The sequence below is a fragment of the Ptychodera flava genome, chromosome 22 (assembly GCF_041260155.1).
Source record: "Ptychodera flava strain L36383 chromosome 22, AS_Pfla_20210202, whole genome shotgun sequence".
NCBI lineage: Eukaryota > Metazoa > Hemichordata > Enteropneusta > Ptychoderidae > Ptychodera > Ptychodera flava.
The window spans coordinates 25,983,309-26,005,167 of NC_091949.1; the positions used below are offsets into that span (position 1 = coordinate 25,983,309).

The window sequence follows — 21,859 nt, forward strand, 5'->3', positions numbered from 1 at the left end:
ACTAAATCAAAGATCTTCATGTCATTTTCGTTCCGCCGTATGTATTACAAGAGTCAGAAGGCGTGCATTATATATACTCAAAGCATTTGTTGTAGTTTTGATCCGAACACTGTGTATAAATAATTAGAGTCCAACTAGTCTCAGCAGCTAGTCAACAAAGCCTGCATGTTTTGATGTACGATAGTACTGTTGACAGCAAAATTTAAAAACCCGCGAATCTCCCGTAGATCAGCGTGCAGCATGTTACTTGCTTTAGTATCTTGACTTGCGGCCTGTAGCGTCCGAAAGTTCACGGTTGTGTTTGTTTAGTAGGGCTGAGGCGCAGTCTAACAATTTCTGCAAATAGTTCTTGTAAATCCGAGGATCTCCGTATGAGAAGCAACCTACACTAGCAGCTGGCAAGTATGCATATATTCAGTTACATTTCATTTCAAAATAAATTATTTTTACTAAATGCCTCAGGCTGCTAAACATTTGATGATAGAGGGCGCAACATTTCACAACCATGAGATAGACATGTGCCCATCTGAATCATGATCAAAGTATGAGGGATCAGTTTGTACGTGCTCGAATGTTAAATATGGCTGTCACACCGGCAGATATGATTGAAACTAGCACACCCATTAAAATATATTAAAGTCATCGTTAAACCTTACTTGTTAAGATTAAGAATGATACTAAGTCAACAATAAAAATAAATAATATGGTTTCGATGCCGATCACAAACGACAGCGCATGCCCTCACATCTGTCATGACTCATTGGACATAGTCCCACTGTGATCTTTATTCATTTTCTGATAAGAAGCTTTGCAGTAGCAAGCACCTAGATCTTTCAATGCCATTGGGATGCGGCTGGTATCGAAGAGGGGTGCGTCTCGCTTGTTTTGCATGTGACAAGTTATACACTCGGTAGGTGGTCCGCTAGCTTACTATCTTAAGGGAATGTGGACCTGAAGATGAGCATGCGCGGGACAAACAGGCTTCACAGACGTCACGCGGAGCCCTGCAGAACGTGGACCAATTTTACATAAATAGCAATGACATACATGCAGCTCTGGGCAATCGATATTTGATAGTATTCCTCCGACGGATATTACAACGGTATTCTATTTTCACAGCGCAAGAATCCATCGTTGACGAAAACTAGAAGCTCGCTACGGCACCCAGTTATTTCAGTAAGGTAAATTGTTTACTGACTACTTGTATACGTATTGGAACCAGTAAAAAAGACAATTCAGCTGTATGACCTATCATCAGATTGTATTTATCAGATTTGGTCCCAGTCCACCGAAATAGAATAGTCGTCTGAATCAGTCGCATGATCAGCAACAAATAGAGGTATTCAAGAATCGCCCGTGAATTTTCGAGTATTGAACGGTATCACAAGATTCTCTCATATTCACACAGGCTACATCGACGCCAAGATATGGATTACTATTATAATTACGAAACCAACTTTACCGACGCCAACTTTACAGTACCTTCCTGGCAACTGCTCGAACTCACAGCACTGTTACTGGCTAAAATTACCCGCTCTCGACAGCGGGCGGCAATGGCAATGGCTGTCGAGAACGACACAGTAAGTGACAATGTGACTGAAGAATTCATGGATTACGAGGAGATGTCACTTCCCTTTGAGGGGAGAACAGCCTTAATTTGCGCTTTTAGTATTAATATTGCACTCTCGATCATTGGAAACATCGGAGTCATCGTAGTACTGCTCCTTGGTCGAGCCAAAACAGTCTTAAACAGGTTTCTGATAAACCTTGCATTGGCTGATTCGACGATGGCCATATTCTGTATGCCGTTCACTTTTCCTACCATCATGTACGGTCGTTGGATATTCAGCTCTGGGATGTGCCCGACAGTAATATTCCTACAGCACGTAAGTAAATCTCTCTCTCTCTCTCTCTCTCTCTCTCTCTCTCTCTCTTCTCTCTCTCTCTCTCTCTCTCTCTCTCTCTCTCTCTCTCTCTCTCTCTCTCTCTCTCTCTCTCTCTCTCCATGAACGTGTATTTGATTGCTCATGTTCTCATATTTGGCATAGTCTTGATTGTCTGTTATTGCTGTATAAATGTATCAGTTTAGTCGTTTTTAACTTTCCAATATAATATTTGTTGTTTCCTACGCTGGGATCGATTAAATTATTGATGTGTAATATGGTTAGATAATCCGTTGCCAATTGATACCAGCTTCTAACCACTTATGAGTTCATCTTGGCTGAAAGCCAATAGTTTAAATAATTACGATTTTCTAATACAACTCGCTTTACACTTATCTGTGAGTGAATTGATTGAGTAGACGAGCGGCCGATTCCGGAAAGAACCTGAAAAAGAAGGCAATATGGGCCACTTGGTCGGGTAGTGGACTCCATATCTTAGGGTAATGATTTTCGAGGCCAGGGAAAGTCAAGAGTAGCAGACTCAGGATGATAAGATTGTGACGCGTGCATTATCTCGTACCCTACAGCAAGGCACTTTATTCATCGTTGCTTCACTCGGTCATGGACATAAGATACAGGATCCTGTAATAGGAAATACATGTACGCCTTTGGACAATGGATAAAGCATAAAAAATACAAAAGGTTTGCATTTGCAAACCGAAGTTCTTGTTTGTTTTGTGTGAGCGAAAGAAGCCTTCATCAGCGCGCACTTTTTGATTTGGCCACCGACAGGCAACGACCCGCATCGCCTTAGTATTGTAAATTCCTCCATTTCCAACTAGGTTTAGCGGTCAGCGTATCCTTTTGACACCACAAGTTTGATCACAACACTTAGTTTAAAAAGGCAATTGATCCGGGTCCGGGTACAAGCGCATCCTTTTGATGTCAAGAGATTGATCACACCATTTAGTCAAAAGAGACATTTAATCTTTTAAAGCATAACAATGAGTAGCTTAATAATAAAGCCTATCGTTTTGCTCTGCCATATGCAGTTTCAACATACCCTCATCGTCCATTCAGAGATGGCTAAAAACTTAGGGAGAAAACTTTGGTAGCCTCAGTACTGGAGATTCAACAGTTAAAGTGAAAATTGACAGTGTTTGATATTTATTCGAAAACGTATGTAGAGCTATGTGGACAAGGCGATAACTATTCGTGATATACATATCAACGTTATTATTAAATGTCTGAAAATTTAAATTACTATTGTATTATAGATATTTATTGAAATCAGAATTTATTCCGTGGTTGTGTATCCTCAATTTTTGTGATTTAATCACCGATTTTAAAGTACAACACGTCAATGCGATTATTACTTCAACAAGAAGCATAATCAGTATAAGGCTTTGACGCAAAACATGTTGTAATATGCCTAGACACGTGAAAATTTATCATACTTTCGTGTAATCCAATCAAGTAAGGACGGTACGGAAGACAGATATCTTGAAATGGCCTGGTTAAATCTATGAAACCCTAATATTCAGGAAAAAGAGCAAGCACACACTGTACGAACATCAAATTAATATTTCTTATCCCTTCTTCGCATGATTTTTCTATACTCTGACGTATTTGCACATATGAATAGTAGACCTCTTAAGAGGGAAAATTCACTAATACGATTTTATGAAACAGAGTGTTAAATAGTTTTCTCTTAAATTAAATCTGTAAATTAGTATGTGGATCTTGAACATTGAGTCTGCTATCATTTAAATACTTGTCTTGGGATCATGGTGGAGATAATTTTTAACTCGTATGTTACCAAAGAAATGTGATTTTCCTTTTTTTTGTAAGTATTCCTGGTTAGTTTGTTTGTCTTTCTTATTTTGAAGTCTTGTTTTGCTTTTTGTGCTAAACAGATAAATTAAAAATTGATTTACTGGCAGTGATATTTCACAAACTACTTTGTTATAGAAAAGGCCTGACGTGTCTCTGGTCATATTTCGCTGCTATTCAAGACATTTAAATCATGTATTCTTCCTCTGTAGGCGTGTATTCAGCAAAATCCTTAGCTAGCTGTGGAATTACACGGAATATCTCACCGATGGAGTCAATAGACACGATATGTGGCATTCCCTAGTCTCAGGCGTTGATGAATTACTTGAAGTCGCTGGGAAAAAACGCCATCACCTTGATATTATCATATTGCAGTGCTTCAGACAGAAAATACAGGAATTGAGAAAAAACGTGTGTGTATTTCTGTCACATGCCTTTAAGGAACTTTTTTCTCTTTTTTAATGGGGTGCGACCCATCTACATGCGCTAAATTTGACAATAATCGTACATGTACGTGATTTTAAAAAATGTGTCAGAGGGGTATAATAGGGGATACAGGGTTACAGAAATATACACATTTTATTGGCCCTACAAGGAAAATCGCCTCTTATTTTCTAAATGTCGCGGCCCTGAATTATATATATTTTCTTTCTAGTCCTACATCATCGTAATCAGTCCCTCCAGCAACCTCCGGAAACCAACTAATCCGACCCGATACACGCTCATCTGTACATCAGATCACAGACAAGTAGAAGAAACAGACTAGCAACGTGGCATGGCTTTTGTTCCGTGGTCGTCTCGGTAGACTATGGCCTTTTCATATCAAAATTAGCTTCACAGGTGTTATATTTTTTAAGACCTTTGTTCGTGGTTGATAATTGCACGAGATTATGCAAAAAGTACAGACGAGATGGCATCGTGCTGCCAGTCGCGTAGCAACCATACTTACTTTGTGAACTCTCAGGGCAGAAACACTGCTTCACGCCAATCAAAACATAACACGCCCGCAGTTTCATAAACACGTCCTTCAATGACCAACTTTTAATAGACGATATGACTGACCCTAAAGAATTGAGTAAAAAACAGACAGTATCGATAAAAGATTTTCAAATTTAGTTGAAACACACTTTTTACATATTCATAAAAATGTGAGAGGAATTTTCAAAATGGTAATACTCACTTTTCCGAAGCTCCCGTTTTCGCCACCATGCCGATTCCACTCAGCACCACATGACAACAATAACACAAACTTTGCCGAACATACTTTCGCTTTAAAATTGGCGAAAATCCTGAAACTACCGAAATGTGCATGGTCGGCACTCTTCGGAAAAGCGAGGCGAGAGCTGCCTGAGGCAAGGCAAACATGGATGACTTACGTAACCGCTTCACGCTTTGAACAATACCCGTTGCCAGTGTGTTTCTATTTGTCTGTGATCAGACAAAAGACGATATCATCATAGACATACTAAATATATTTTTCCAGTCAAAACTCATTAGCTATTCAAGTCGACAGACTTGGCTTCATTTGGCTAACAAGCATAATTATTTGTTTCTTGCCCGCGGGCATGCCCGCCACGGGGCGTACCTTTGCGCTGTTTTCCGTCACTACCTGTGCGAAATAGAGTAATGTCTTAAACATCGAAGAAAGGTCATGAAGAAAGTTTATCGCAGCGCGAAAGATATGCATGGGAACCGAATGATTTTCACAGCACAGAGAGTGAAAAGCCAGGTGGATGCGTTGGGTAAACATTCAAATAGCACAATGTCAAAGAAAACTACATAAACGGTAGATGAGAGAGACATATTTAAACAAAGGCAGCTTACTTTGAAAGATAAGAGCATTATTTAGCATTTAGAATCACCTATGTTTCATAACAAACTCTCTCTCGCATAAAACCTTTGAGTCACACGAGAAGAATGGCAGTTACAGAGAAAGCCTGTCTAAGATTTCTTCTTAGCAGTCGCTCATTAATGACCGGGTGCAGCTGGGCGAAAAATAACATAGTCCATTAAGTTGAATAGCTGTAACAAATACCCAGGGCCCCATTTTCTGCCGTAACTGCTATGCTGACAAATGTAGAAAATTGAGTATATTGTTGCAGTCAGTAAAAAATACGAGAATATTTTCATGGATACGATGGCAGCATTACTATTAACTTGATTCCGGACCGTGTTTAAAATAGAATGTGCCTCGGAGACAGATATTCAGACACTTGAACTTTTGCAATATTCTTTTCGGGACTCAATTTGAAGCTTATGGAGTAGATAAAGTTCTCTCCTGCTTAATTTTGTGAAAATCGGGAATTTTATTTTCCCTATAGAGATAACCTGGTTATAGCTTCCATTTTTAATTTCAAATATCGGAATATTTGGCAATTCGTTTCTCTAGAACTAATGTCGCAGAGATGTCTGTCTGTCTGTCTGTCTGTCTGTCTGTCTTTCTCTCTGTCGGCGCGATATCTCAAGAGCGGCTTATCGGATAATGCTACAAAGTTATTAGATTTTAGTGGGTGTGGCTTACATATTTCATACTCATTTGCATAGTTAATGATTTTAGAAAAACAGACATACATTCAAAATTGACGAAACTTGCTTGAAGAAACTATAATGAGCAAAACTCGGTTTAGACTTTTTAGAACAATTAATTATTTATTTGCATATTCGACGAAATTTCCTAATAAGGGAAGTTTATCTGGCTTTGTGTAATTAAAGTTGACAATACGTGCTAGGTATGTTGAAGATACTAAGATAAACCATTATGGAAGTCATTTAGCACTTGTACTGCAGTTAATTACTAATTTGCGTTTTAATGAAGTTTCGTAAGTTGATGAAACTTGCCATGCACGTTGTAGATACTATGACATTATATTACCAAAAGTCAGTTTTTAAGTTTTAAAAAATCTTATAACTAATTTGCATATGTAACGATGTTTTCTAATGAGGGATATATTTTTAGTGACTTGATTCAGGGTCGATGGAACCTGCTATGTTCATTAAAGAAATGTGATAAAATATAAATGAAAGTTATTTAGCATTTTTACATCAGCGATTTACTAATTTGCATACTTAACTAACTTAAATGACTTAAGGGATATCAGACTGGAAGGACTTTTAAAAAGTTTATGAAACTTGCTAAGTATATTGACGAGACAATTATGTTGTATTAGTGAAAGATATTTAGCATTTTCATTTCAGCTAATTTATATTTTGTATATCTAATGAGCTTTTAAAACTTGACATAAATAGCTTAAAGGACTTGACCAAAAACAATTTCACTTGCTATATAAAGTTGTGACACAATGACAGCAGTCAAAGAAATTTAGTATTTTTATTTCAGCTAATTACATATTTATATTCTTAATTACTTTGGTAATTGATCTGTGGTGAATATTGTTCATGATGTTGATCATAACACTTTCAATGAAGTTGCAAACGTATGGCAAAAGTTTAAATTTACAGACGACTGCAATATACTGAAACACAGTTTCAGTTCATATCTGGGTATTCTTGATTGTGAAAGAGAAAGGTAAATAGTTCGCTTGAGGAAAGTTTGGGCAAATGTTTAAATCTTTCATGTAGCTTGAGGAAAGGTTGAGCAAAAGTTTAAATCTTTCATTTTCGAGGCGTGAACTACGAGGGGTGAACTTTTTTGAAGCAAACTAAAAGCACTGAATTACATGACTAGAAGAAGGGGAAAATGACGGCGCTTTTGTTGTCTCTTGTATTACGTGGTTGTTATACAAGAAGTAAGAAGAAAACCCGGAGCATTGAAAATAATATAAAACATCTCGTCACATAAAACTGTAGGGGGTAGGGGAGTAAGTAAAGACAATGTTATTGACGGCATTACAATTTCAAACTAATGAATCACGTATGTATTCACTGAATTTATTCAAACAATAAATTTCGATTAAATAGTTTATCGTTTCAAAATCACCATATTGTGAATTTATATAAACCATTCGCCCTTGCAGTGTCAGCAGCCAAGGCATATGCTCACTCTGTAAAATCGAAAAACATTAACAGCATATCGCATCAGGGATATTATCACATGCTTAGCATGCGTTCTGACGGCAAGATTTTCTGCTATCGATGCTGTTAATTTCTAGCGGAAAAAAACCATTTGTTACCTTGATCTCTATCGTATAGACTTTCGGCATTGCTTCACGAATGTAGATAACGAAAAGAAATGAATTTCAAAATAGTATTCTGGTTTATGGCTGTATATTATCAAATATTTTATAAAGGGAGGATCTTATTGGTCACACGTTAGCATGTGTATGCATAGACAAGATATCGAGAGGCTTCCTTCCAAAAGAAAGGTCAAGCCTGAGTAGCCGGGTCGAGGGAGAAACATGCATGGACGAATAGTAAATTTGATCTGGTCTTAGACCTATATAAAGAAGCAAACAATATAAAAGTAAATATTACGAATAAAAATCAAATGTAAATATCACATTTGGGGATGGGATGCTATGTGATGTCGGGTAAGTCACAATAATTATCAAAAATTGTAGACTCAATTGTTTTGCAATCATCCCTTGCACAAATTGTGTTGACAGGAGAAGGAAGACATAAGCTTTGACAGGGTTATGCAGAGCTTCGTTTTGGAACGGGGATTGTACTGAAAATCAACCGTTCATCTGCATACTTAAAACCATAGATGCAACCTTGGCGTTAGTAGAACTGGATACATAAGATTTCCACCTCTGGTCACATTGACTCCACAGAGTGATTAGCATGGTACATAATTGATGGACAGGATATCTATCTATCTATCTATCTATCTATCTATCTATCTCTATCTCTCTCTCTCTCTCTCTCTCTATCTCTCTCTCTATCTATCTATATATATATATATATATATATATATATATATACGAATGAAAAGTGACCCATGCGGGACTCGAACCCACACTCCCCCTCCCCAAATACATTTCTTTTGCTCAGCCAACTTAGCTAATGGATCAGACGGCTCAATGTGGGCGGTCCTGTCTCTTAGATGGGGCAACTCTTCATTCTGTTGTGCGTGAATGGTGAGTACGACGGCTAAACTCATCATCCAGTACTGGATTCAACAGGGTCTCGCGCACAAGATACCAATTACGGCTAGTTTTCAATCGGGTTCGAACCCACAACATACGGCATCAGTCGCCTAGCGGAGAGGCCACAGAGAGAACCGCTCGACTAAATCCCCACTCTCAAAAAGAGTGGTTCAATAGCCGGCTAAGTTGTTACATTTTTCTGACTGAGACCACTCCACACGTTGTAGAGTTCGTGAAGCACTCACTCACGCATGCTCACTATCACACATCGCACATACAAACTTTATCGAGGCGAAGAAACGAATTTCATCGCTATAACTGGGCGAACTATAACCTCGGGGACAATTCTGTCCACCAGCAGAGCTATCAACCGAGGATAGAAAATACGGCTAGTTTTCAATCGGGTTCGAACCCACAACATACGGCATCAGTCGCCTAGCGGAGAGGCCACAGAGAGAACCGCTCGACTAAATCCCCACTCTCAAAAAGAGTGGTTCAATAGCCGGCTAAGTTGTTACATTTTTCTGACTGAGACCGCTCCACACGTTCTGGAGTTCGTGAAGCACTCACTCACGCATGCTCACTATCACACATCGCACATACAAACTTTATCGAGGCGAAGAAACGAATTTCATCGCTATAACTGGGCGAACTATAACCTCGGGGACAATTCTGTCCACCAGCAGAGCTATCAACCGAGGATAGAAAATACGGCTAGTTTTCAATCGGGTTCGAACCCACAACATACGGCATCAGTCGCCTAGCGGAGAGGCCACAGAGAGAACCGCTCGACTAAATCCCCACTCTCAAAAAGAGTGGTTCAATAGCCGGCTAAGTTGTTACATTTTTCTGACTGAGACCGCTCCACACGTTGTAGAGTTTGTGAAGCACTCACTCATGCATGCTCACTATCACACATCGCACATACAAACTTTATCGAGGCGAAGAAACGAATTTCATCGCTATAACTTAGGAGTCGTTTTTTTTAGTTTAGGATCAATCACATGAATGATGCACAGCCAAAGAAGCCAAAGAAGGTTAAGTGTGAATTGACTCACCAGACGATATTTTTAAGAAATACCTTGACGAATGAAAAGTGATCCATGCGGGACTCGAACCCACGGTGCACCCCCGAATACATTTCGGTTGCTCTATCAACTGAGCTTTTTCACGCATACACGCTGTCGTCAGATGTAAGATCAGGTTGGGTCAATTCATTTGTTGTGGTGGGTTGGATTGAAATTTGACAAGTAAAATTTGTTTTCGTGTCGGCACTTGGAGACTAACTCGGAACGCTATTCATAATCAATGCAGATAAGTCCAACCTTTTAAACAAACGTTCCGAGTTGGTCAGAAAGAGTTGGTAAAAAGTTTGATTGACTGATATTTCAAGGATGTCCAAGGTAAAGCAAAATATGTCTTGCTAAACTGTTACTGTTATTCTCAATCGAAGATATATAACAGTATTTCCATGGCATTATTGACTATTTACTTAGTTTTAGAAATGGCTCTTTCCATGACTGAAAGTTTGCTGCAACAAAAATTGGCATTTACGCATACAATATGCTAAGAGCAATATCGGATATAGCTGCAGTACTTTAGGTTGCGGTTTTGCCTATTTGGGTTGGATTTTCGTCCGACTCATATACCCAGGCAAAACTTCGAGCTACAGTACTTCAGCTCTATTGGACACTACGTTCAGAAAGATGGACAACTTTTGTAAAGGCCGCGTCCATGAGTAACTCTGCGTGAAAAATCGACATATTTACTGTGTTCTATTTATGGTATGACACAGATATGAACTACAAATGCTCTTTTACCTGGGTATTTGGGTCGAGTTTTCGTCCGACACATATACCCCAGCAAACCTTCGAGCTACAGTACTTCAGCCATATCGGATACTGCGTTCAGAAAGATGGACAACTTTCGTAAAGGCCTCGTTCATGATTATCTGTGCGTGAAAAATCGACATATTCACAGTGTTCTATTTATGGTATGACACAGTGATGCTCTACTTGAATAAGGGGTTCCAAAAATCGTAGCTCAGATATTAAAACTGTAGCCATTACGCAATTTTCTGGAATTTGTGACAGGTAAACAGGGGTTGATTGTAGACAGTCTGTAAGTTCCGTCGTCGTCCCAGTAGCTCAGACTGTGTTTGGATTGGACAGGCTGTGGTATATATTTACCAAATACCTTCTGGCATTTTCATTTCCTGCCATTTCCATTTTCGGCGCGCCTTTCGGGTGCAAATTTCAGGTTATATTGAGTATTGATGATCCAAGTGGTTTAACTCTGTGAGATTTGTTTATTATCAAATGTACGATGATTTCTGAGAAATCTGTGTTTCAGTTTTTAAGTTGAACAGGTACTCAATATCATGGCACACTGATTTTCAAATCTTGCTATATCCAAGTGACGTATGCATTATACGCCCTCTACATACTTGCAAGTACTCACATCAATATGAATAGCCCCCTGGTTTGGAAATAGAATGGGAGTTTTCCACCAATCCAATACTGCCGTTAAGGCACGTGACCGATCACTTTTCGTGGGCAAACTTTAAAGAGTGCGGGGGCTTGCAAGAATACATGCCAGATTTCGAGTTAACTTGCGCTCTGGTTCTCGAGAGGAAAACATTTTAACATTTTCGGATAATCCGACTTCGACACAAGGCCTCGTGGTCAGTCGTAATGAAAAGATCAACATAGGCTCTCCGTCCTGTGCCAAGTTTGAGGTGCATACATGCCGTGGTTTTCCCAGAACAAAGCTCAAATAAAGAAATGCATATGGTGGAAGAAGAAGCAGAAGAAAAACTCAAACCAATTTCGCAAAACTGGCTTGAGTCTCTGAACACCGCGGGAGTTAAAAAGCATATTTGGCAGAAGACAAGCAAAGTATCGAACATTTAGCAACACATGAAATTCAAAATGACCGCCATCTTTGTGTTAACACTATTAAGAGTTGGGATTAAATTTTCACTTTTTATTTACTTCAGGAGCTTCAAAACGAGCATGCACAAGCGGTAGGCCAGGAAAGTATTGTAAAGATCTGAGAATCCAAATAAGAAAGGAAATCACAGGTCTACGTTGTAACAGCTCATTTTTGCCCATGTTGTTTGTGTATAATCCTTTGGCTCGTGAAGTATTTGAGTGTTTTGAATGGACGTTTATTAGATAGTGCGTCGTGTTGCATCGACTTTTTTTCACTTTTCGATAGGTAAATGACTCCAGGTAACAAAGTTTAGGGAAGCAAAGGTAAATTTAAAAAAGCAACAGTCTTTTAACTCCATGATGTCCACGAGTTTCCGTAACGAACATTTCTCAGACATCGCTGTGTAATTTTGTCAATTAAATGACGTCTTGTCGTCTAGTTTTCGCCTGGCTGTTCGCCATTATTAGTTAGTAACGTGATTTATATTCTTCCTGCTAATCTACTACGCCGCTGCAAATGCAATTTTGCTAATCCCAATGATGTCGCCAAGTCACCCATTAATGCATATCGTGCCTTTGTCGTTCACTCTTGACATTTCCGACTCTTTTTCCCACATTGTGCTTCCGTGTCTTACTTTGTGTGTCCTTTCAAATTTTCTCGCCTTTCAGGGTCTAGGGTATCACGAGCCAGTCATGATAAAAAGTGTCGGAAACATCGTCTGCAAGATAGTGAAAACGTAGACAAAGGATAAAGCCTAATCGAGTTGCAGTCTGATGGGTAAAATGCATGCATGATTCCCCGATCTGATAATAAAATCAACAACCGATCCGCACGGCTAATTTAGTCGGTACGGTACTGTCTCCCTAACCAAGCCGTGCGTGAAAACCCTTATAATCATTTGCTGCCTTTTGCCAACAGCATCAATAATATTCTGCGAGGCAAATCAGTAGTGACGATACAAATTAAGCCATATTGGGGTAGTTTAGGTGACGCAGAAGGGCTTGCCACATCTTGTTCTGCCCTTAAACAAGACATTTCTGCCCAGTATAATCCAGTTGACCTATTTGAAGGTCGCTCGTAAGCCCGCACTAGTTAGCCTATGTACGAAAAAATATTGACGTTTTCACGGCAGCACTGAGGGCTTTTGTAAATGGCAACTTATTGGCCAATGACTACCTCGTGAAGGCTCTTAGCAATTGCACCATTTGTAGGCCTATTCAGCCATGGGATCTTTTGCTCGAAGGAACACTGCTCGGCCACTGAAGATGCACTGACACGAGTACTAACACCTTTACAAAATTACACTTTACTTACCTTTTGTGGCCGATCGAATTACCAAGACCTTCAAGCAATATTCCACGCAGCAACCATAAGAAAAGGAGGAAGAATAACCAAAAGGTTGATTCATTATTTCTTACTCATCTGTTGCAATGTCGACCCAGGCCTCCCTAACGTGCACGTCTACTTTAAAGTTAAGAAATATTTACGCACGGATTTGGTTCTGCATTGAATTATGAAAAACGTCAAACTCTTAATAACATGTCAAAAAACCATACTTGTTTGCAGTGTAGCCGGCAGGTATGTGCATTTGTAAAGACAAATCCATAATAAATCCGATCGATGAATTCCCCCGTCTAATTTGCCATATTGTGTCAATGATTGCTACCGTATTTCATCAATGAGGCGATTAAATTTCATGTCATTACGCCCCCTAAGTGCCATCTGTTTCAGTTCATGAGGTTTTATCATTCTGCTCTTTGTTATTTTCTAATTGAATTACTACCGGAGGTATCGAAACATTCTTCTATTTGCTATTATGCAGAGCAGCAAAATAGTGTGGTTTTGGTTACCCGACCTGCCCTAATTATGAGCCGCCGATCCTCAACTTTTGAGTGCCATACGGAAAGGCTGAACTTAAAAAATAAGAAATCATGAAGAAGGGCGAAATATACAAATCGAGTGGGACATCAATAAGAAATGCATCGTGATTCATTGTTACACGCTAAAAAAAAGCAAAATTGCAGACAGCAATGTCCATATCGTGCACTCCATTTCATTTAGCAAATACACCTAGAAGACGAGAAAGTCGTTTTGTAGGTCTCTGTCAATTTCAAGCGGACTTTCGAACACACTTTAGAGGAACGTCTACCAGGTCTTTCTATTGATTACGCGTTGGAGTGATGTTGCTTGATTGTGGTTTGCAGTGCAGTTTATAAATATCAAAGTTGAATGTTGGTGAAAGTACAAAGAACTTGAACATAAAATATTTTTGAGCGACTTTAATGGCTAAAGCTTGAAAACATTGTAACATTGAAACTACTGGCAAAACCGTAAACTAATTTCCAGTTTTTAAAGAATCGCGTGTATTTTTCGCTATAATTTGCCCTATTTCGGCTGACAAGACACAATATTGAGTAACTTATCATTCATCGAACTAAATCAGGATGTTTGAAGTTCTTTCATCAAAATATTCAAGATAATATAGAGAGTTAATAGTTGTATTTCAGATCAAATGATCAAGGATTTTAAAACATAAGTGGCAAGCCAGTGAACTTGAACTTATGATCGCACAATATGTTTGACATGAAAAAATGACAACTTCAGTAATGCATTACTTTAACACAATAATTAGTTTCTTCGATCTTAAAAGTAAAACCATTGTAATGTGATGAGTCAGTTCACTGTTTATATATACGCTGTTGTGTATTGTGAAGTAACAAAGTATCCAATCTGAAGACGTGTAGTGGCCGCCACAGTTACTACGGAGATAGTTATCTCACACAAGGGTTTATGCGCCCAGTGGTCATCGACAACAATAAAATTATTAATTAAAATAACAAGATCTCAACTACACAAGTCGATATGAATAAAGAATCAAATTTGCAACAAAAGCAAAATAATGCTTATTACATTTTACGAGGGTATTTAGGGAAATGGGATGTATCATTTTATCATTAATTCATATCTATTGTGTGATCAAAGCCAAGCCTTAAAGATAACTTTTAGACCCCATTCTGAAATAATCCGAGGGAGGAATGCAGTTGACCCACGACATTTAGACCATAGGAGAAGCGCACTTTGGGCGATGGCACCTGTCAAACATGTCTACCGAGAAATAAAGCCTGTGTGGTATAAATGAACGCTGAACGTTTGTGTAGCCAACACTGTAATGATTCCAAGTACCACCTCAAGTTCGGCCAAGACGAGCCCATGAGAACATAACCACAGCCGCTAGTAGCATGGTGGAGAATCCGGGAACCTAGCAAACCGCACGAAGACAGAGAGGAAGTAACCGACAACGATGGCGACAAGAAGAACTGAATAGGACAAAATGATACTTAGAATTCGACTCAGTGAGTAACACTATGATATGAACCAATACGATTTATCTTTGAATAAACGGACTGCTGAACTCTAATTACCTAAGAACTTTCAATGAACTCTAGGGCTGAGTAGGATCCAACAATGAACATTATTTAACTGTTTTGTTAAAGTGGCTTACGGTGAGCGGGTACTTATTCAAGTCGACTTCAATCTTTTCATTAGGTAAAATATTGGATAGAGATTAATGACATGTAAGACAAAAATTACTATCACATGAACACGCCAAGTTTGTCGTCTCTGAACAGAAATACCAGCATTTATACTCTGGTCGTTCTACATCACTACAAATCGCGTCTACGTCATTCATTTTGATGCGTTAGATCTTTTTTGCTTGGATCTTCGATACATCGCGATGTGCTCCTCATTGTTCACAAACGATATGGCGGCCCGTACTGCTACATGTCGTAAAACAAATTAATGTGCATATGACATAGGTCAATGTCATTGTACCAGCTTTGAATGATATTGATGGAAATAAGTCTGAGTTATGGCTCTGGAGGTGAAAAATTGTAAAAATCAGCTATTTTTTTTGGAAGCCTGACAAAAACCATCCACTTTGCAAATTTTGAGCCCTTCAGTTTTAGTTTTGTTACCAATATGGGGGCTCGTATTTTGTATAGACACAACCCCACCCTGAACCTTTGACGCACAGAGTACACGTACTGGCGAGCGCGACGTTACAAAATGTGCATGTTGTTGGGATTCAGGCGATTTTTATTCTCGAGAAAAATAACGTAACTTTGTTTGAGTTTAATTTCTAAGCCTATGCTACCTCTGAAATCGTGTATAAACTTCGCGGTAGGTGCCTGTTGTGTGAGCTGCCTGGCATTTGCTCCATATACAAACGTACCGCCGTGTTCCTCGCGCCTCGCTTACTCGCCGACGACTAGAAATGATTGACAGCTCGCCCACGGCGTATTGATATTATTTCAAAGGTATTTTAGAAGTTTTAACGAAATCATTTCATTTTGCAAAATCGGCTTGTGCATTGTGATAAGTATATTATACGGTTGACGTAATGACCGTGTCACCACGAGTCGAAGACGAGTGGTGACACGGTCATTACGTCACTTGTACTTTCCTTCGCTGAACTAAGAAAAATATTATGGAAAAATATCTAATTATTTTAGACTTTAGCTAATTGCATGGGAAGAATTGGAATTCGACGAAGAATTGCTTGTAGTCTTGTTTATTTTTTCAAAATCTTACATCCTATCAATGGAGTGTTGTTTGACTGTTCACTTCACATTCCCTTCTATCATACAGCGAGCGTATAAGCAATACGGCTAATTTTCAATGGGATTTGAATTCAAAACCTGCGGCATCCAGTCGCCTAGCGGAGAGGCAACAGACAGAACCACCCGGCCAAATCCCCACTCTCAAAAAGAGTGGTTTAATAACCGGGCTAAGTTGTTACATTTTTTGGACTGCGACCGCTCCACACGTTGTAGAGTTCTAAAGCACTCACGCTCGTACACCCATTATCACACATCGCACATTCAAACTTAAATGAAACAATGGTCGCTGACAAAACAAATAAAAAATTTATCCTCTGATTTTTCATGGTAAAGACTTACATGACTGATTGCGAGCATAAATGTAATGAGGCCTTAAGTGTAAATGAGTGTGTCTATGATGGAAATCCTACCAGTTGAATTATTAAGATACATATTTGTAGCAGCCGATTGGTGCCAAATGGTATGGCGAGTAGAAAATAACCTCCGTTTCACCATACGATCATTTATCCCGATGTAACATACTTTTTTGTAAAATCATTCTAGGGTTTCAGTCGTACCTCAGTAAACGATACATTGTCTGTGTAGACAATACGTGAAGAAAATCAAAATGTCTTGCTTTATTTTTGTATATGTAGAAGCCGAAATTTTAAGAATTGAGACATTTTCTGACATTTTAACATAGTCAAGATGAAGAAAGGTGACTTTTTATGTCCGAAATTGTGTGAAAACTTTACATGGTACCTATTATTTTATATGTGTCAGTTGACGATGCCTTTGTTGGAGCATCGGTGTAAGATTAGACTCTCTTGATCTGGGCATCATTTATAAAGAAAAGTGAATGCATATTACGACGTTGTGATTCAAGTTGCCTATTCTTTTTTGCATAACCAAGCTCACGAAATTCTTTCCTGGTGTCCCTTTATTCTTTGTTTTTTAGATGTTCAACAAAAAAGGGAGAGAAACGGCTGTACGAAAATTTATGATTATTAAGCCTCCAAAAGGGAGCCACGTGAGGCGAAAGGATGGGAATATTAAAGCCGTCAATCTCGGAAACTAATATGAGAACTCGGCGATTATCCCACTCTGCCTCTCATAATGACGAATATGTGCTATTAAGTTGTCAGAAAATATTTAAGTTTGAATATAAAAATCAATGAAATTGTAATAATGGGAAGATGACGTCATGATGAAGAAGGAAAAGGAAACAAAATTGCACTTGTTTTCTTCAGAGTTCGCGAGGATGGCCATTTAAGTATATGCAATTGAAAACTATATCGAAACAAGGAATAACCTTTTGTGTGGGATTACTTCCAGTCAGTATAAGTTGTTGTATAGGTATTTTTTTCCTTTCTTTAGACTTTCCAAATATCACTGGCTTATAAATTAGAAGGCAGGATGCATAGCTTGAAATATGAAGAGTGTAACGGAGATAGTTTATCTCACACAAAGGATAGTGCGCCAAGCGGTTATTGATAACAGTTAAATTATCGACTAAAATATCAAGATATCGACTACATCAGTCGATATGAATTCAAACCATATGCACAATAATGCTAATAACGTTTTACGAGGGTATTTACGGACGTCTGGATAAACAAGAATATATTTGAATGATATTAAGAATTATGAAGGTACTCAACACTTAATGAAGGCACGTGAAGGGTTTCCAACGTGTGACAGTGACGTTTGAATATTTATTGTGACATGTAAATTTAAGATAAAGACTTGTATTGATGTTTATGATGCATTACTTTATCTTTAATTCAGATCCAAAGTATGATCAAAGCCACGCCTTAAATATAACATTTAAAACCCAATTCTAAAACAATATTAGGGAGGAATACAGCGGAATGAAGGCATTTAGACCACGGGAGAAGCGTATCGTGGGCGATGGCACCTGTCAAGCTTGTCCACCGAGAAATAAAGTCTATGAAGTATCAACGAACTCCGAACGTCTCGTGTGAAGATGTCTAGTACATCGCAGCAGGCTAACATGAGCCCATGAGAAAATACGCACATAAGCTTTTGGTAATGGTACATGTTTTGTACAAATGTAATACTGAAGAATTAAGAATTCACATCACATTCACAATATATGCCTACCCTATTTTTGAAAAGTATTTTAAGGGACCCACCCAATTTTGAAATATCGCCTAATCTATATCTATGGGGCTATGAACATTAGAGCGGGTAGCCATTTGCCGTTATTGTGTGCCATGCAGGCACATATACCATTTGACCTTTCACCTGATATTTTACGTGCATCTCAGTAAACATAGTTTATTGTCGAAACATCTATTGAATCGAAAACGAATTTCTTGTCAAAATAAAAGGCAAAAGTTCGTGAACCTTTTTACATAACGAACTTACATAGCACATTGGGCACAGATGGGTTCAGACTTCTCTAACAGACACTTATACATTCGCGAGATGTTGGCTCGTAAATATAGTCAGTAAATATCGTCTGTTGGGGTGATGTGATTTCTGGTCATGACAAGAGCAGGTTGGAGAAAATCGTTAAGAAAGCCAGTAGAATAATAGGGGAAAACCAGGCATCCATTCAAGACCTGTATAGCAGACGACTTGCTGATAAAGTAAGACAGATATTATCTGACACGACTCATCCCCTGTACAATGACTTTGACAATGAACGTATTGACAGGAGTGGACGACTGAGAATACCACGAACAAATACAAAGCGTTACAAAATGTCTTTTGTTCCGAGAGCAATTTCGGTCTATAATTCAGAATTTTTTCATAAAAACTAAGGACCGCGCACATGACTATTCGCACATCTTTTTAACATGCAGAGATGTATATATGTATATAATCTTTTTTGACCTGAATTAACATCTGATTTAGTACCATGTTTATCCGCTATGTAAATACTCAACCACGAAAAATCCAAAGCGATAGAAAACTCGAAACGGAGTATGGGCAGAATTGTGGAGGGAAATTTTCATTTTATAGGGTAGTGCGCCCCTGGAAACTGAAGGATTCAGACTTTTTTCAATTTTTTCCCTAGAGAACTTTTAAGCATGCTCTTACGGAATCGAGAATCAAAATCGAGGGTTACAGGGCCAATTATGTGAAAACTAGAGAAATAATTATCCAACATTTACCGATATTTCAAATTCAGAACGGCCGCCGCCCCTGTGCTAACTCTATAGGAAAAGAAAATTACATCTACTATTTTAAGAAAACTAAGACGGCGTGAACTGTCATTACTCAAAGAGCTTCAAAATGATCTACACGAGCGTCAGTGAGAAAGGCATCGTAAAAAACCTGAGAGTGGACCTGAAAGTGGCTCCGTATATCTATCCTCGAGGAGCATTCTAATTTTATTGATTCTAATTGCTCAATTATCTCAGGCATCAATCGTTCGGTCACAGGAAACGGAAGAAAAATAACTTCTTTAATGTTCTTCGTCAATTTGATTTCCCTTCAAATCCCCGCTCAACCGAGCAGTTAAAAAGAAACGGCGTCGCTGCGGATTTTTAATAATACACTCCTTTACTTTGCATATTTTAGGCCATTCCATATCTTTTACTGACCATAAGGATAAAAATTAATTTTCTTATATAACGTCAAGCCCTAAAATGTCCCTATCAAGAACGGTTGTCCTTGAGAACCAAATTTTTTTAATTTACCAAAGTTTGAACAAAAACTACGGATAAGACTTAAGTGCATTAAATATTTTAATGTGCATGTCACTATTATTGCTTGTTGTATTGGGTCGAACATGAATGGATAATCTTTCTTTAAGGTACAGTGAGCCTTGGAGACATATTTTGTGTCTGAAACTTTTACCGTTCTTTTCTGATCAATCACTAGTAGGGTCTCAATTTAAAGCTCTTAGCGTAGGAAAAGTTTTTGACCTCTTAGTTTTTCGACAATAGTTTTTATTTTGTGTCGATAGAGATAACACAGGTATGGCGGTTATTCTAAATTTCAAATCTTAGGTAATTTGTTTTTCCGGTACCAAAACATTCAAGGTGGACCCCTTCCCCCGATTTTTATTCTTGATTTTAAAAGAGTTAGTTAAAAAAGATTCCTCAAGAAAAGTTTGAGCAAAAGTTTTAGTTTTTCACTTTCGAGGTGCATATTGCCTCAACACTAACCCTTATTGAAATGTATAGTTTGACGAAGTACTGTGTCTATTCACTCACACATTGTTCCCACATACAATTTCAAATCCATGTTCAGAAGCAGTATAATTATTTTTGTGCCTTATTTGTTCGACGAATCTGAATTATATTGATCAATTTGTATTTAAAACCCAATATATATATATAAATATATATATATATATATATATATATATATATATATATATATATATATATATATATATATATATATATATAAGTTAATTAAATGAAAAATACACTTTATATCTCATTGAACCATATGAATCATTCTGTGCGAATAGACAGTCTTTGGAATGATGTGGATATGTCGCAAGGCTATCAAATACCTGATATCAAATAACTACTCATTGTTTTCAGGATTCTCTTTTGTAGGAATCGAATTATCTTCATTTATCTTTAGCTTAACTGCACAACTCTACTCTACATGGAATAAGACATATGCTAAAAATTGACCAAGAAGATCGACAAAAGTACTCTAAGGATTTTACAACATTGAATAAACAACATATTTATATCCATTTATCACATAGAATTGTCACTAGAAGAGATTTTGTAGTCGAAAGGAAAGGTCAACTTCCTCTCGACGTTTGAGGACAAGGAGTCCCTTAGTCATTTTGGATTCGACGGGGTCGAGCGCAATTTCCACACGATAACTCGCAAACCACCGCGTGGTCGCCATATTGGCGGTCTTCACGGTATATTTGTAATTTTCAAGAAACTATTTTCAAGAAAATACTCATCACAAAATGAGATCGTGATCGACTACAAATAGGCCGATTTACAATTCAAGTTCGCGTTTTACAGCTAATCAGGATAATAGAGCCATGGCGACAAACGCACGGCATACTTTCTTAGGTTTCAAATAAATGCTTCGCTGCGGAAAATGTCTTTTGAACGACTCACATGACATTCATGAGCACTAAAACTATTTGTCAATAAAGGGAAAAATCCAGCACGTTCTGTCTATTGAAATCCTTTACGATGGACATAATGATGTACTTCGAACAGATTAAGTGCAAAAAGTGCCTCAATTTAACTTTTGCAAAAAGTTGAATCAGCAAATTGATTCCATCACATGTACAGGATAGGAGAGCTGACTCTCCGAAGGAGAGACAGAATTCACAGAAGAAGTAGTGCAGCATTATCACTTTATGTAGTTTAAATTTCACATGTTGCCTGCAACAAGTATAATGGCTGGTCTGAATTGGTTGATTTCTTCAAAGATTATATTCGGCAAAGGGCTAGACCAGAAAACTTGAGAAGTATATGCATGCGTGAGTTTGATAATTTGGCTTGATTTCCGGTATAACTAACGTACAGCCTACCATTTGATGACTTGTTGATTGTCACCGTAGCGGACAACATAATCTTTTAAGTTTTGGACAAACAGT

At 38.2% G+C, this 21,859-nt stretch overlaps 1 protein-coding gene across 1 annotated transcript in view; it reads left to right on the forward strand.

The window, feature by feature from the left end:
- Positions 1-1,041: 1,041 nt before the first annotated feature.
- LOC139122385 (RYamide receptor-like) overlaps positions 1,042-21,859 on the forward strand; it is a 40,491-nt gene continuing 19,673 nt past the window's right edge. Inside the window, exon 1 of the mRNA XM_070687767.1 lies at positions 1,042-1,886. Coding sequence (XP_070543868.1) covers positions 1,428-1,886 — 459 coding nt within the window. The 5' untranslated portion in view covers positions 1,042-1,427. The remainder of the gene's footprint in view (positions 1,887-21,859) is intronic.